We start from the raw sequence: 12,968 nt of genomic DNA on the forward strand, positions 1-12,968 counted from the left end.
TTATTATTTTAAGTTTTGATTCAACTTAAGTACCTCCCAAGACTCAGTGTACAATGAAAAGAAGCACTACAGAGTCATGTTTATAAGCAGAACTGTTTAATATGCTGGTTTCCACATTTAAAAACTGATTAAATGTAACTTTACACTTAAGTGTAATTTTTTTCATTTACTGATACCAGGAATAATTTTACAGTTCATATTATCATTATTCAACCTGTCAGTTTACAGTGAGAATTCAACTTTTCTTTGATAGCAAACATTTGTTTTCATCTCCACATTCCACTGTGCTTCTTATGCAGTGGCACGATCTTGCAAAATCCGAGTTGCTAACACTGGAGAAGAATGTCCAAATCTAAGTAAACAAAATATCTGTTCCAATGGATCTTTTTCTTTTGATCATGTTTTTGGGAAAAGAACCTACAACCTAGTCTTTGAACTTAAACATCTTTGGAGTGTTCTTTTTACTCAGGACAGCCAAAGGCATAAATACTGATTCATTCAAAATTTACATCAGCCAGTTTTTCTTCCTTCCTACCTTGTTAACCAAAAGTTCAGAGCATTTGAATATAGACATTCATTTAACAAGGCCAATAGATTAGTTGATAAAAAATTTTAAAGGAATGCACGGACTTTTACTTGCCACTACATTGCTTACTCATCTGTCCTAGAAACACTTAATGAATATACAACATGTAAATTAAAAAAGACATTCAACTTTGTTTGGGAAAGAGAACAGGAAGAAGTGATGGGACAGAAGCCAGGGCATTTTTCTACAACTGTATGCAACTAATGCATTTGGTATTTATGTATTTGTTTTTGTCAAGTATTTGAAATTTTATGTGGGGTTTGTTTTTTTTTTTTTCAGAGAACCTTCTCAGTTGTCTATGAATAGTTAGTTGTTGAGGCATGAGTCCTGGGAAACCTTATCTGCTCAAAGGGGAAAAAAATGTTGTGTCCACACAACAGAAACCTTTAAATATCTAGATGGACCTAGCCTGGTCTGAGCAATTTAGCTCAGTACAAGATTATTTTTGCCAAGTTAGTATCTTTGAAAGACAGATGTTTCAGTGTGCCGCCTTGTCCCACAGTAGTTCTGTCCAAATCTTACCTGTGCATTCCCTCTCACAAAGCAATTCTCATTAGAGAAGCTTTGCTTCAGCTTCAGCTAATTTGCACATTGCTACTAAGGCTGATTGTGATGATGATACCTTGGCCAAGTTTACGAACACACTCAATATATGTATCATTCCAAAGACTCAGTCTAGTTTGAGTTTATGTAGAGAAGACAAGAGCCCCTGTCCTTTTACTAGGGGCTATCCTGACATCATAGCTGTTCTCTAATGTTGTACTTCAATCTTGAATCTCTGACTTAGATTGCTGTGGGGCATCTGCAGCAAGAGCCTACTTCAATGGTGATTCTGGAGGCTCAGCATGCCTAAAAAATAGGCTTTGTATTTTTAAAAGCTATCAAACATTCTGTTGTTAAAATAACATCTTTTTGTGTGTGTCAGAACAACAAAAATTCTTATGAATTTCTGCTGGCTCTGCAATAACAACAATTGCTGTTGGCAATTGTTTATGAAAACAGGCAAAAGATAACAAATGAATGTTCTCCCCCCAGCCAACACTGAGCTACATATCTTTTACTACAGTTAGCAAAAACCTTTGTACCTCCTGTAAGATGAAATAATTTTCCAATACAGTTAAATGCACTAATAAGTCAAGCACATTCATATTGATGGTTTACACAGGGACATGTAAGTTGACTTTCAATCCATTTTATTATGCTGGAATAAGGGGTTTTTTTAGCAAAGAGCAGGCATTAGTGGGGAATCCAAGGGCTGAGCTGACAATATAGACTGAATTAGCATTACTTTTATCAAAGCAAATAGAACGAGCAAATGCCAAAACATGTGTTATTCTAGTCTAAGGCTAACATTGACACATTTAAAATGTTAGAACTTGTTTGTACTTGTTACATAATATTAATTTACTTGGTGATGCTCCATTAGAAAATGTTGTGTCTTACACATTAGGAGGAATCTCCATCATCATTGGAGGATATTTCCCTTTGACCTTGCTAAGTTGTGGAGTCCTCTGAACCACCGTACTGGAGGACCCTGTGCTTTTTACTAATTTTCAATGTAGCAGATTATTGCATTTGATAAATCAACTTCTGGTTTTTTTTTTTTTTCCAAAAATACTCACTACTACTGCAACAACAACAAAAAAATCATACCATTGTTATAACAACCTGGTAATATTACAGTGGCCACTTTGAAGAGTGGTTTGAAGAGTATATGCCAAACCTTTTGATCCCTAGTAATCAGAACAGAAGTGCCCAAAATCCAGAGATTAAAGGATTAGGCCTCAAGAAAGACTTGTGGTATTTCAAGAAAATGTGACTGATGCTCACCACTTATTTTTTACAGTGCTGATGAGATTTAGTGTTTAAGGTCCTTTCCTGTTCAGACATAAAAGCTGCTGTAATCAGAGTATTACTAGGGAAAACTACTCTGGTTGGGGATTCAATATGTTTAAATTGTTGAGCCAAGGTTATTGTTTGGATTAGGTTAGGCAGGGATGACACTGAAATAAGTAAGCTCCAATAGTGTAGTGAAGCAGAGAAGAACAAAGAAAAATGTTTGCATTTTTAAATAGCAATCTGCATAGCCTAAGTATGCTGGCTGTAGCTATACCAAAAAAAAAACCACCTTAGACTAGCTTAGAAACTAGGTATTGTGTTTGTCTACATAGCTACTAGAAACAGGAGAAACATTTCCATTGCACTGAAGTCTATATGAGAGCAAAACTGGAGATGGAAGAGACTTATTAGGTCAGCTTGCCCATCGTCCAGGCCCGTTCTACCTCAAAATCTGTGTGTCCTGTTCCCACGCACCTCCCTGGCTTCTACTAAGCAAAACCTGACACAAGCAACTAATATCCATCAGAGTCATTCTGCTAGAGAACAAAAGCTATCAGGTTATACTGATAGTACACCAGCTTAGGATATTTTTCAGTAAGGTCTAAAGATTTTTTTGCAGACTTCATATACCCAAACAGCTAGTAGCTTTTTCATAATATATTGCTATTAATAATAGTTGGTCATCCTTGCATTTTAGGGAATCATTAGAGATGCATGAGAAAAATATCAGCACAAAAATACATTCTGATATACAGTCATGCCATTTCAACCACCAGTGCATTATTATTACTGATTAGGGAGAAAAAATCCAACAGCTGTCTGGGGAATTCCCTCGATGGCTGGATTACTGATTTTATAAGCTACACATTGTCTAGACCTTACCACTTCAGTAATGTTTGAAAATGCTGTACAGGAGCTTACACGATTTTTTTTTCCTATTATTGGACAAAATTTATGTATTTTAGTCTGATTTTTAGGTGAGTTCAAGGTTACATGTTACTTCCACTCCACACAATAGGAATATTAAATAGGAATTGGATCTTTTAAAGTAGAAAATTGAAGTGACTATTTAGCTATAAAAAAGTCCAAGTTTTAATAAAGCTGCTAAGTATTATATTTCATCTACAATTCATTTGAAAATTCTGTTCTTCTCTCTGTCCCCTCCAGGAAACTGGACCTAGAAAAACCGAAGCAGAAACTTCAGGTGGGGAAACTATTCTAGTGTGAAGGGGCTGTAATTGTTATAGTTGCTTAGGTTATGGTGATATGCTTTGGTTATAAGTTTGACATCCTCTCTGGTACATTTAGAATAAATAAGTAAACAAACAAACAACAGCTTGCTAGCTTTAAATTCTTTGCCTTCATCTGCCAATGCTGCAGCCAGCCTGTTTACTTCCTTGTGACTGGGTTCAGCCTGCAGAGGCTGTGGTTTTTGTTCTGTGTGAGGCTCCCTGTGCATGCCCTGCTTGTAAGGCACATTGATGAGAGGCATGGTGTGGAGGGCAGCTTATGTCACACGGATCGCGAGCTATGGCAGTGCTGCATGGCACACTGCTGACACAGAAGCAGCCCTGCTGGTAAAACAGATCTTCTTTGTGTGTGGATTGCATTGCTTTGGATTCTCATGCCTAAAAATTGGATTGTTTTGCCTAAAATGATGGGTGTTGACTGACTAGAGTACCAGCGTTCAGAGCCAGAATTATAAATGTGGTGTGGTAAACCATGTCCCTGTCACTGCTTAACCCAGAGCAGGGTAATCTAAAGCAGTACAGACTGTCCTGGTCAAATAAACTAGTATACAGAAGAATGGCACACTTGGTGTTACATTGCCTTTCCTAGGATGGAGGTACAGCAGACAACAGCAGGTCCTGTAAAAGACTTTTCCTTCTAGAAGTGAAATCAACAGAGGCAGTATTTTACTACAGGCTTCTCATATATATGTAAGTTTGATTGAACTCAGCTCTACCACACACCAAAGATAATATGTAGTCCTTAACATGATTCTTTGTCTAAGAAACGGTGTGCATATTTGCATATATGCTTTTCATTTGTGTAGCATGGGCCTTATTAAAAAAAAAAAACAAAACACAACAAAAACTTGAGCACAGGTATCAGCTGTTGTTTGTTTGACTTGATGCATTTGCAATTATTTTTTTGGAAGAAAATGGTGTCTAAAACCACTACATTCTTCTGGTTTTGTCAAGTAATGTGATATGTAATGAAATCCCATCCCTTCTTACAATGTTGGCTGTTGATAGTATTTTAGGTCTCTACTAAATATCACAACTTTTATGAGAAGTATGGAAAATTCTGAATAATGAATCTTTAAGCCAATAACAAGATATTATGAACAAAAAATGTGTCTAAAAATGTAAAGGTAATAGCTTAATACAAAAATCTCATGGCTTTATATTTTTATTGAGGGAAAAAAGGGAGATCACAAAATCTGTGTCTGCAGAAGGAAGAGAGCCACAGGATCTTTGGTATAATGAAAGGTAAACACTGTCTATTGATCCTCAATGGTCTTCTGCAATAAACTATTCTAATGTCGCACCAGCTCTGCACACCCTTCTGTTCAGATTCACTCCTACAAGCTATATTGACTGAGCTCTTCTGTTCTGTGATCTAGTTCTTCCTCTGCTGGAAGAGCAACAGTGGCAGTGCAGGGAAACATTTCATTTGGAATCTAACATTTCTGTTAGAGTAATTTAATTCTGGGATATAATAAACCTCAGAAACCACCAAAGAAAAAACTAAACGCTTGGAAAATACGGAATGATGTTGTACTACTCTAATCATGGAGGTCCCAAGCACAGCTCGTTATGATCACAAACATCAATCTGTGGGAAATCTGCATCTAATCTGATGCTCTCTTCATTTCAAAATGACAAAAACATTTCAATCATGTTTTAATCAACTTTTAAAAAAGATTAAATGGAAAATGGGAATCTACAAACAAATAACGTTGGCTACATCTGAAACCAGAGCAATGCTATGCTTTCAAGTGCCTCTTTTTTCCTTCAGATAAATACTAAGACAAATTTTCCTAGCACCTTATGTACCTTGCTATTGGTTGTCATCTCTAATATAAGCCTACTCTCTACCCAGTTACCAACTATGTATTAGAGAATTAACCGCAACTGTTAAGGTCGTATCAGGTCAACTTTAAAGTGATAAAACCTTAATGGAGTAAGGGATCAAGAATGTAACAATATCTCACAGTTCTGTTTTCTACATCTCTGGAGAAATACTTTAAAGTTCACTAAGAAATACTTACCTAAACATATTAATCTTTTCATATTATTTCAAGTGTAGGTAGTTAAGTTCTAAATCCAGTTGGTACAATGACTCAATAACATAAATCATATTAAATAAATCATGTTGTGGATATTAAAAAATTGTGCAAATCTACAGTCCTAATATATATGTATGTTATTATTCTCAGGGGGCTCTAATCAAAAACAACCTTGCATTGCTGTGTTTGTTAACATATTTAATCATTTATGATATAATAAATTACCCCTCTTTTGTTTATTAAGACTTAGCTAAAAGCTGGCTAGAAAACCAGTGAATTTAATCTCTCTAATCTCAACTAGTGGTTCTGTTGCCTCAATATGTAACTAGCAGAGATCCTCTAGCTCATACTTTTGTAATTTTTAAGATGTTATGATCATACAGCTATACTGGACAAGAACTTTAAAAACAGTACTAATGCTACTGAGATGGCATTGTAGTTCTGCAAAAAGAAACAATACTTTTCTTTTGGAAAAAACAAAATTGTTGCTGTTTGGAAAAAGCATATTTGTCCTTGTAGCTTTTATCCTACCAACCTTGTTTCCCTTCTTTAGCTCTTGTTGCTCTTAAAATCCCCCAGAACCTCAGTAAACCTCACTAGAGAGGTTTCTAAAAACCTCACTTTGGTTATGATGCTTTAGTGTCTCATGGAATCTACACTTCATTTCTTAACAAAATCTTTCTTCCCCTGTGGAGGTTTGGTTTCTACTATTGACATCACACTTTCTTGTTTCTCCAGATCAAAAGCATAACTGTTGGAGTTAAAGTCTACATACCTGTCTTTTAAAAAACCACCATTAACCTCTTGCTATTCTTACTAGTAATCTTTTTTTAAATTATTGTAATGGATTGACCTCTTGGCTGACGATTTTTTAAAAAATCTCAATAACTTTTTTCATAGGCTCACTATTTTCCTCTTTTGTGTCAATACCTTTGTGTTAACACCACTGGTTAAGCACTTCTATTTTCTGTATTGGTATTTCTATTATTTGCCTTCCACTAATCACATTTGTCCATTTCACCTCCATTTATTCCATTACACTGCATGCCTCAGTCCTCAAAGTTAATCTCCAAGCATTTCTTCTGTTTTGCAGCTAACACTTCTGCAGAAATCCTTCAACTATACATACACCTTCTAGTCAGCAAAGCCCTCTGATTTCCCCTGTGTAAATCTCATTAAAGATCATATACTGTCCATGTAACTCGGGGTATAGAACTATATTCTTGCCATATAGATACCCAGCTACCCATACTGGTACAGGATGGCGGAGTACTGTCATATGGAGGGGCAGCGTCGGTTAGAACTTTGGGAAACTGGAGTGAATGGGCAGGTGAGTGGGAGTGACAATAAGAGGGAATGGCTCATGAGTGACTGGGAAGGAGAAAGGCAACAATGTCAAACAGTGCAGGGATAAGGGACAAAGGCTAAAACCAGACAACAGTCAAAGAAAAGTGGGACTACAAAATGCAGATATGACAGCACAAGAGCAGTAAATAGGGTGGAACAGTTGCTGTAATGCTGCAAGCACACATGCTTAATACACTGAAATCAAGAGATGGGGGCAGGACAGTAACACCGCTCCATGGCTCCAACAGAAAGGTTGTAATAAATACCCATAACACTAACAAATGTAACACCACTTCAGACCTTATCGCTTCCCCCTTGCTCTAAGCCGCGGGCGTCCAGTGCCATGACAAGGGCCGGCAGCCTGCGGTCAGGGGTCCTGTCCCCGTGCCCTAGGAATGCAATCCCTGTCACAGGGGTCCTAACACCGTGTCACCCTGGCGCCAAACTGCGCGAACGAAGGAGAACGAAACCTCTCTCCTTCCCACCGCCCGGCAGCAAGAGGGAAAATGCGGCTGCCCTGGCCCTGCCCTCCCTCTCCGGCAGCGCCAGGAAGAGGCTTGGCTAGGGCGACAGGCCGCGAGCGGCCGTTCTGAGCCCCGCGGCGGAGGAGGGGCCGCGGCGGAGGGCGGTTGCCCTGGCGAAGGAGACGCCGTGTCCGCCGCAGCCTCCGCGCGAACAAAATGGCGGCGGGCGGCGGCAGCGGCGTCCGGCGGGGCGGGGGCCTGCCTGGGGTAAGGCGGCGGCTGGGGCACAAGGGGACGAACGGGGACGGCGGAAAGGGGTGCGGGGCTGGGCGGCGTAGCCGTGCCCACCCCGCACAGCCGCTCCTCCTCGCTGCAGGTGCGGAGACCGCCCGGCGGCCCCCAGCCGCCCGCCGCCGGGGGTACCGGCGTTGTGAGCGGTGACCTGCTGGCCAAGGAGAAGGAGTACAAGTAAGGAGGCGGCCGGGCCCCGTCCCCTCAGCCCTGTGCCGCTCGCTGCTGGACGGCCGGCGGAGTGCCTCCGCGCCCCTCGGCTGTTCTCGCCCATCTTAAAGACGAAAGCTGAACGTTGCTTGGAACGTTCAGCTCTGTCCCGCCGCGGTGCGCAGGCGCCTCGGTGTGCTAGGCCTCACTTTCACCCCACAGCACGGCGCGTTAGGGTGTTCAGCATTTAAAACGTTGACATTGCGTTTAAATTATGAATACATCCCTGCTTAAGCCTATTGCAAAAAAAGCATAAAAGCTCTAAAACTGATGATATATGTAGTGAAAGCAGATACAAAACCACTTGCTCTGTTACCTGCCAGTCCTCAGCTCCTGTGAATGGTGAGGATGTCCAAGGAGACATGTCTCAGAAGCCCTCTTAGTCACGCTGTTTGAGAAGCTATTAAGTGAAGCATCCAAGAACACAAGCTTTTTCTAACCTGAACGTAGGTATAGCAACACATTTTAATTAGATGATGAAGTAATTGTGCACAACTGTTTCCCCCACCCCAGCTGCTAAGTATACCTAAGATAAGGACTGTGTTAAAACCAGAAAATATTGAGGAAATAAAGATGTAAAATCTGTATTAAGCAATGACATGGCCAAAACCAAGGACACCTTTAATATCTTCTCAGAATTAGTGTAAACCTTACCTTTTAACAGGTATAGATGTTTTATTACTATTGATTTGACAGAAACACAGAATTGGTAAAATGTAACTTTGTTCAAATACCTTGAGGTACGTTTTGCTGTTCCTTTGTAGGAGTTACTAAAATTTCTCTTGGTTCAGGCAGAGATACTGTCATGCTTACTTTTATTTATTTTACACGTTTCCAAAACTCAGTTACAAGCATTCCCACTTTTTCAGGCAACTCAATGCAGAATTAGAAGCAAAAACAGCAAAACTGGTACGTCAGGCTGAAGAAGTAATGGTGAGTTGGTTATACAGACTTAAATAATTTAGCCTTGATTCACATTCACACAGGGTCAAGTTTGGAAATAAATTACTTAGCTGATGACAACTGAAAGTATTTTCGTTTCAAATGCAAGCTAAGCTTTTAATGTCCCTTTCCCCCCCCCAATTGTTAACTTCTAAAACCATATCAGTTTTTATATAATGTCATCAGGTAGGCAGTTGTTCACACAGATGTGTAGAGCATTTGTGCACATACATGCATAAAATCACATTAAAAACTTTAGATGTTAAAGTATCTGTAGGTGGTTTTATATCTCAAATAAATTTTAAAAAGTATTTGAAAATCACATACTGTTGCAACAGCATCCTAATGAAATAGAATCTACATTGTTCATTGTTTCAGGATCAACTGAAATACAAGGAATAAGCAACATGAAGTATGGAGTTAGTAAGAATTTTTGTTCTTAAAACAAAAATTTCCTGTTTATTGTCAGTATTATCTTTTAACATTAGTGTGGCTGTGTACCAGAGTCACGTTTTTATATGAAAATTGGACAAATTTTAAAAAGGGAACGGGGGAGGTATGGTTAGAGAATGTGTTCTGCATATTAGATATATTCAGTGGAAATGCACTCACTCAAATAAAAAAGACTTAAAAAGCAAATTATTAAATCTTTTGGAAAGCTACACATGTATGCACTTTTCCTACTGTTGAAATTTAATTTTTATGTCCTGGGAAAACACATTCATTTCTTGAGCTGTTTTGACAAGCTGAGGCTCACTTCTTGGCTTTTGAACAGAAGCAGGTGAAGTGGCCAAAATAGCATCTAGTCACTTTCCTTTAAGAAACAGCAGCAACAAAACCATTTCCTCCAAACTCCTCCTTTTAAAAAATACAGCAGAAGGTCAGATATTCATAGGACACCATGTAATATACCACATGGCGCCGCCAGATTGGACAGAAACATGTAACAACTAAAGAAAAACAGTTTAATAAAACCAAAATCTAGAACACCAAACAGGTCAACGGCATTTTATTCTGGATTATGCTTTCTAACTGCAATTTAGCAACACAGAAGCTATCTGAACATTAAGGGTGAATTGTTCCGTACAGCACATACAACATGTCAGCATCCAGTTATGGTCTTATTGGATGAATAAAGATTTCTTTTTAAGGCTTACTGTACAACATGGAAAACTAAAAAATTGTTCCACCTGCTTTGCATTTGCTACCCTTATATTTCAGAGAAAAGGGAGGTAGCTGTTTTTACAGGCTAGAGGCAGTTACATGTAATGGTTCAGAAATCAATATTGGGGGATAGCAATAGTATTTTAATTTTTAGCCATCTTTTTTGGGGGGGTTGAGTTCTTTTTCACATTAGACTATAATTTTCATACTTCTCCATAGTAGACTGTAGTTGTTGTGATCTATTATTTACAATAATGTAATTAATCTTTAAGGGATTATAGTCCCCAAAATTGACTACTTTTTGTTACTTATTTTTTTAAAAAAGAAAGGCCACCAGGACATACTCTCTAGACCAGATTCAGTACAGGCTAAGTCACGTGAAGACAACAGACAGAGGTATGTGCTTCACAAATGCTGCATAGAATTTGTCAGGAGTCTTTCACACCTATCCTGCACACCCTGGCTGGCACTCTAATCATGCTCCTGTTCCATCTGTCTTTGCAGCATATAGGATTGGAGAATTTTTTTCCTATTATTTGAAACAATTGATACTAAATAAGTGTTATTCCTTGTTATTTTAAGGAAGTCTTAATTTTGCTGAAATGTGCTGTCTAGGATGGCAAGTAGCACTGATGTGTAAAACAAAATAGCAAAGTAAGGTAAGAGTTTTCTTTGCAGTACAAAACAGCAGACACTCAGCAGTTGACAGGTTTTAACCAGTTCAGCTAACAAAGTGAAAAAATACATACTGGCTCACATTTAACTTGGCCTAAATGTTCCTGGGACAGGAAGTGCTAGATAAAAACGAACCAAACACAAAAACCTAAGAAAGACAAACATTCAGCTGCCACCCTCTGGAACTTCGTTATCATTACATTTCTGAAGCCGACATACCATTGGCCTGTATGAACACACAAACAACTGTGAGTTTTGTCCTCTGTGTTCAAACCCCTTAGCTCTGGAGGGGATACATCACTGCAATTACTTAGTTCTTTGGGGGCATTAATATTTACTTAGTTGTTCGAGAGTTTGTACACTGATAGTACAGGAAGTGGATGGATTTAAGATGGCCTAATACACAGTTTAATGAAGGGTCTCGTGGTAGGTTTCTAAATTTATGGTGGCACTAATCAAGATAACAAAGGGACAGACTGCAAGGTGCTTCCAATGTTTAGCTGCAGCTGGGAAGCTCTCTTGAGGTAGTGTGTATGAAAGTCTGCTCGAGATGATCAAATAGTTACTTTTGTACAGAGTAATAGCATCAAGAAAAAGGTTTTTTAGTGAACATAGATGGGTTTTTCAGTACACAAAAAGGTGTGACAGCAAGTCTGTGACAGAAACCTGGCTGTACCAGCAATTAAAGCTGTATATGTCAGTTGTAGACAGGAAAAAAAAGAAACTCCATGTGTTATCCACATAATCATGCTTTGCAAACAAATTTTGGATCTTGCTTTAGTTTTTTGTTCTGTTTTGTGGATTTTGAACAGTAGACAGAATATTTTTAAGAATTTCAAACTAGAGTTGAGTTATGAAGCTGTTTTATGAAGTGGTGTGATCAGAGGATTCGGCCCCACAAAATGGCTTTGGTGGGATATGTTTGAAATAAATTGGGGTGCTGGAAGAATTAAAAAAAAAAAAAAGGGCAATTAGCAACCGATCTACCAATTACCTGCATAAATTAAAACATCTTAAAAAAACCACAGTCCGTGTTCAGGTAAACATTTATGTGAGAGAAGAATTGAAATCACATCCTGCAGTGAAAAAAAGAAATGTGTGCTAGGAATTAGAGACACTGATTATCCATGAGTGAACATTGAGGCCATTCTATTAAATTAGTTCCAAGTACTTAATATTTATTTTTCTCTCAAAATTGTGCCAGCAGATAGGCTATAAATCTAAAGGAAGCACTTGAGGTATTTTTGAAATATTCATTTGAGATTTCCATTGATTCCTTTAAGGAGAGTGAACACTAAATCAACTGGAAAGAAACGGAGAAATTGAAGCAAAGAAAGAGGGAGTATCGGGGGAAAAAAGGAAAAAAACGGGTTAAGAGAAAAAAAAAATGAGTAAGCAAAGTGAAAAAAAGAGAAACAAATCATTTAAGTCACTGTCCAAGTCAGTGCATATTTGGAAATATGTTCTGCAGTTTTTATAACGTATTTTTTGCAGAGAACCTTGAATTACATAGAGACAAAGCAGCTCCAGTAGCACCGCATTGAGATCGGCTTTTGTTTACACTTTCACTCTTCTGAGCATTGCCAGGCTCCTGGCGTGGAAACTGTGCGCATGGGCAAGCACGCTATAGGCTTTGAATAGGATTAGCAAATACAAAGGGTTTGCTCATGCACATGCATCTCGTGTTTACATGCAGAGATGGAATTGTTAAACATTAGCTTCTGTTTCAGTGTGGCCACAATGCTTCAGCTACTTATTTGTATACCATTGCAGGATTTATATATTAATTTCACCTACCAAACAGCTATAGAACTGTATTATGAGGTTTTAAAAACGGGTTGTTATGTGTGGGGAAGAGGAATGAAACCATTAAGGTTAAACAAGTTTGAGGAATTCAGTGAACAATGATGGTCGGTTGTGGGGGTGTTGTTGCGTTCTTTGTTTGTTATGTTGTGGGGCTTTTTTTGTTTTTTTAAAGAAGGCCCTGAGACAACAGATATAGTAGGAACAAATTAGTCTACTAGTGGAGAGAACATTATTGTTTTCTTGAGTACAGAGTGTTGTATTTTCATCTTTTTCAGAACATATGACTGCTATTTCTGTGGCAGCAAATCCTCACCTTCTGCACACTCCTAAAGCTAGCCAATAGGAAGGA

At 38.5% G+C, this 12,968-nt stretch overlaps 1 protein-coding gene across 12 annotated transcripts in view; it reads left to right on the forward strand.

Moving 5' to 3' along the window:
• The first annotated feature begins 4,852 nt into the window (after window positions 1-4,852).
• TEX9 (testis expressed 9) overlaps window positions 4,853-12,968 on the forward strand; it is a 31,317-nt gene continuing 23,201 nt past the window's right edge. For 3 of the 12 annotated variants that reach the window (XM_062000495.1, XM_062000496.1, XM_062000493.1), the window contains exons 1-3: window positions 7,919-7,999; window positions 8,356-8,478; window positions 8,902-8,965. Coding sequence is in view for 8 of the 12 variants with exons in the window: in XM_062000486.1 (XP_061856470.1) it covers window positions 7,748-7,798; window positions 7,908-7,999; window positions 8,902-8,965; window positions 10,464-10,534 (278 nt within the window). In the remaining 4 variants the exon portion in view is untranslated. The other 9 variants (XM_062000487.1, XM_062000492.1, XM_062000488.1 and 6 more) reach the window with 8 other exon arrangements.

The sequence above is a fragment of the Colius striatus genome, chromosome 7, assembly GCF_028858725.1.
Source record: "Colius striatus isolate bColStr4 chromosome 7, bColStr4.1.hap1, whole genome shotgun sequence".
Lineage (NCBI taxonomy): Eukaryota > Metazoa > Chordata > Aves > Coliiformes > Coliidae > Colius > Colius striatus.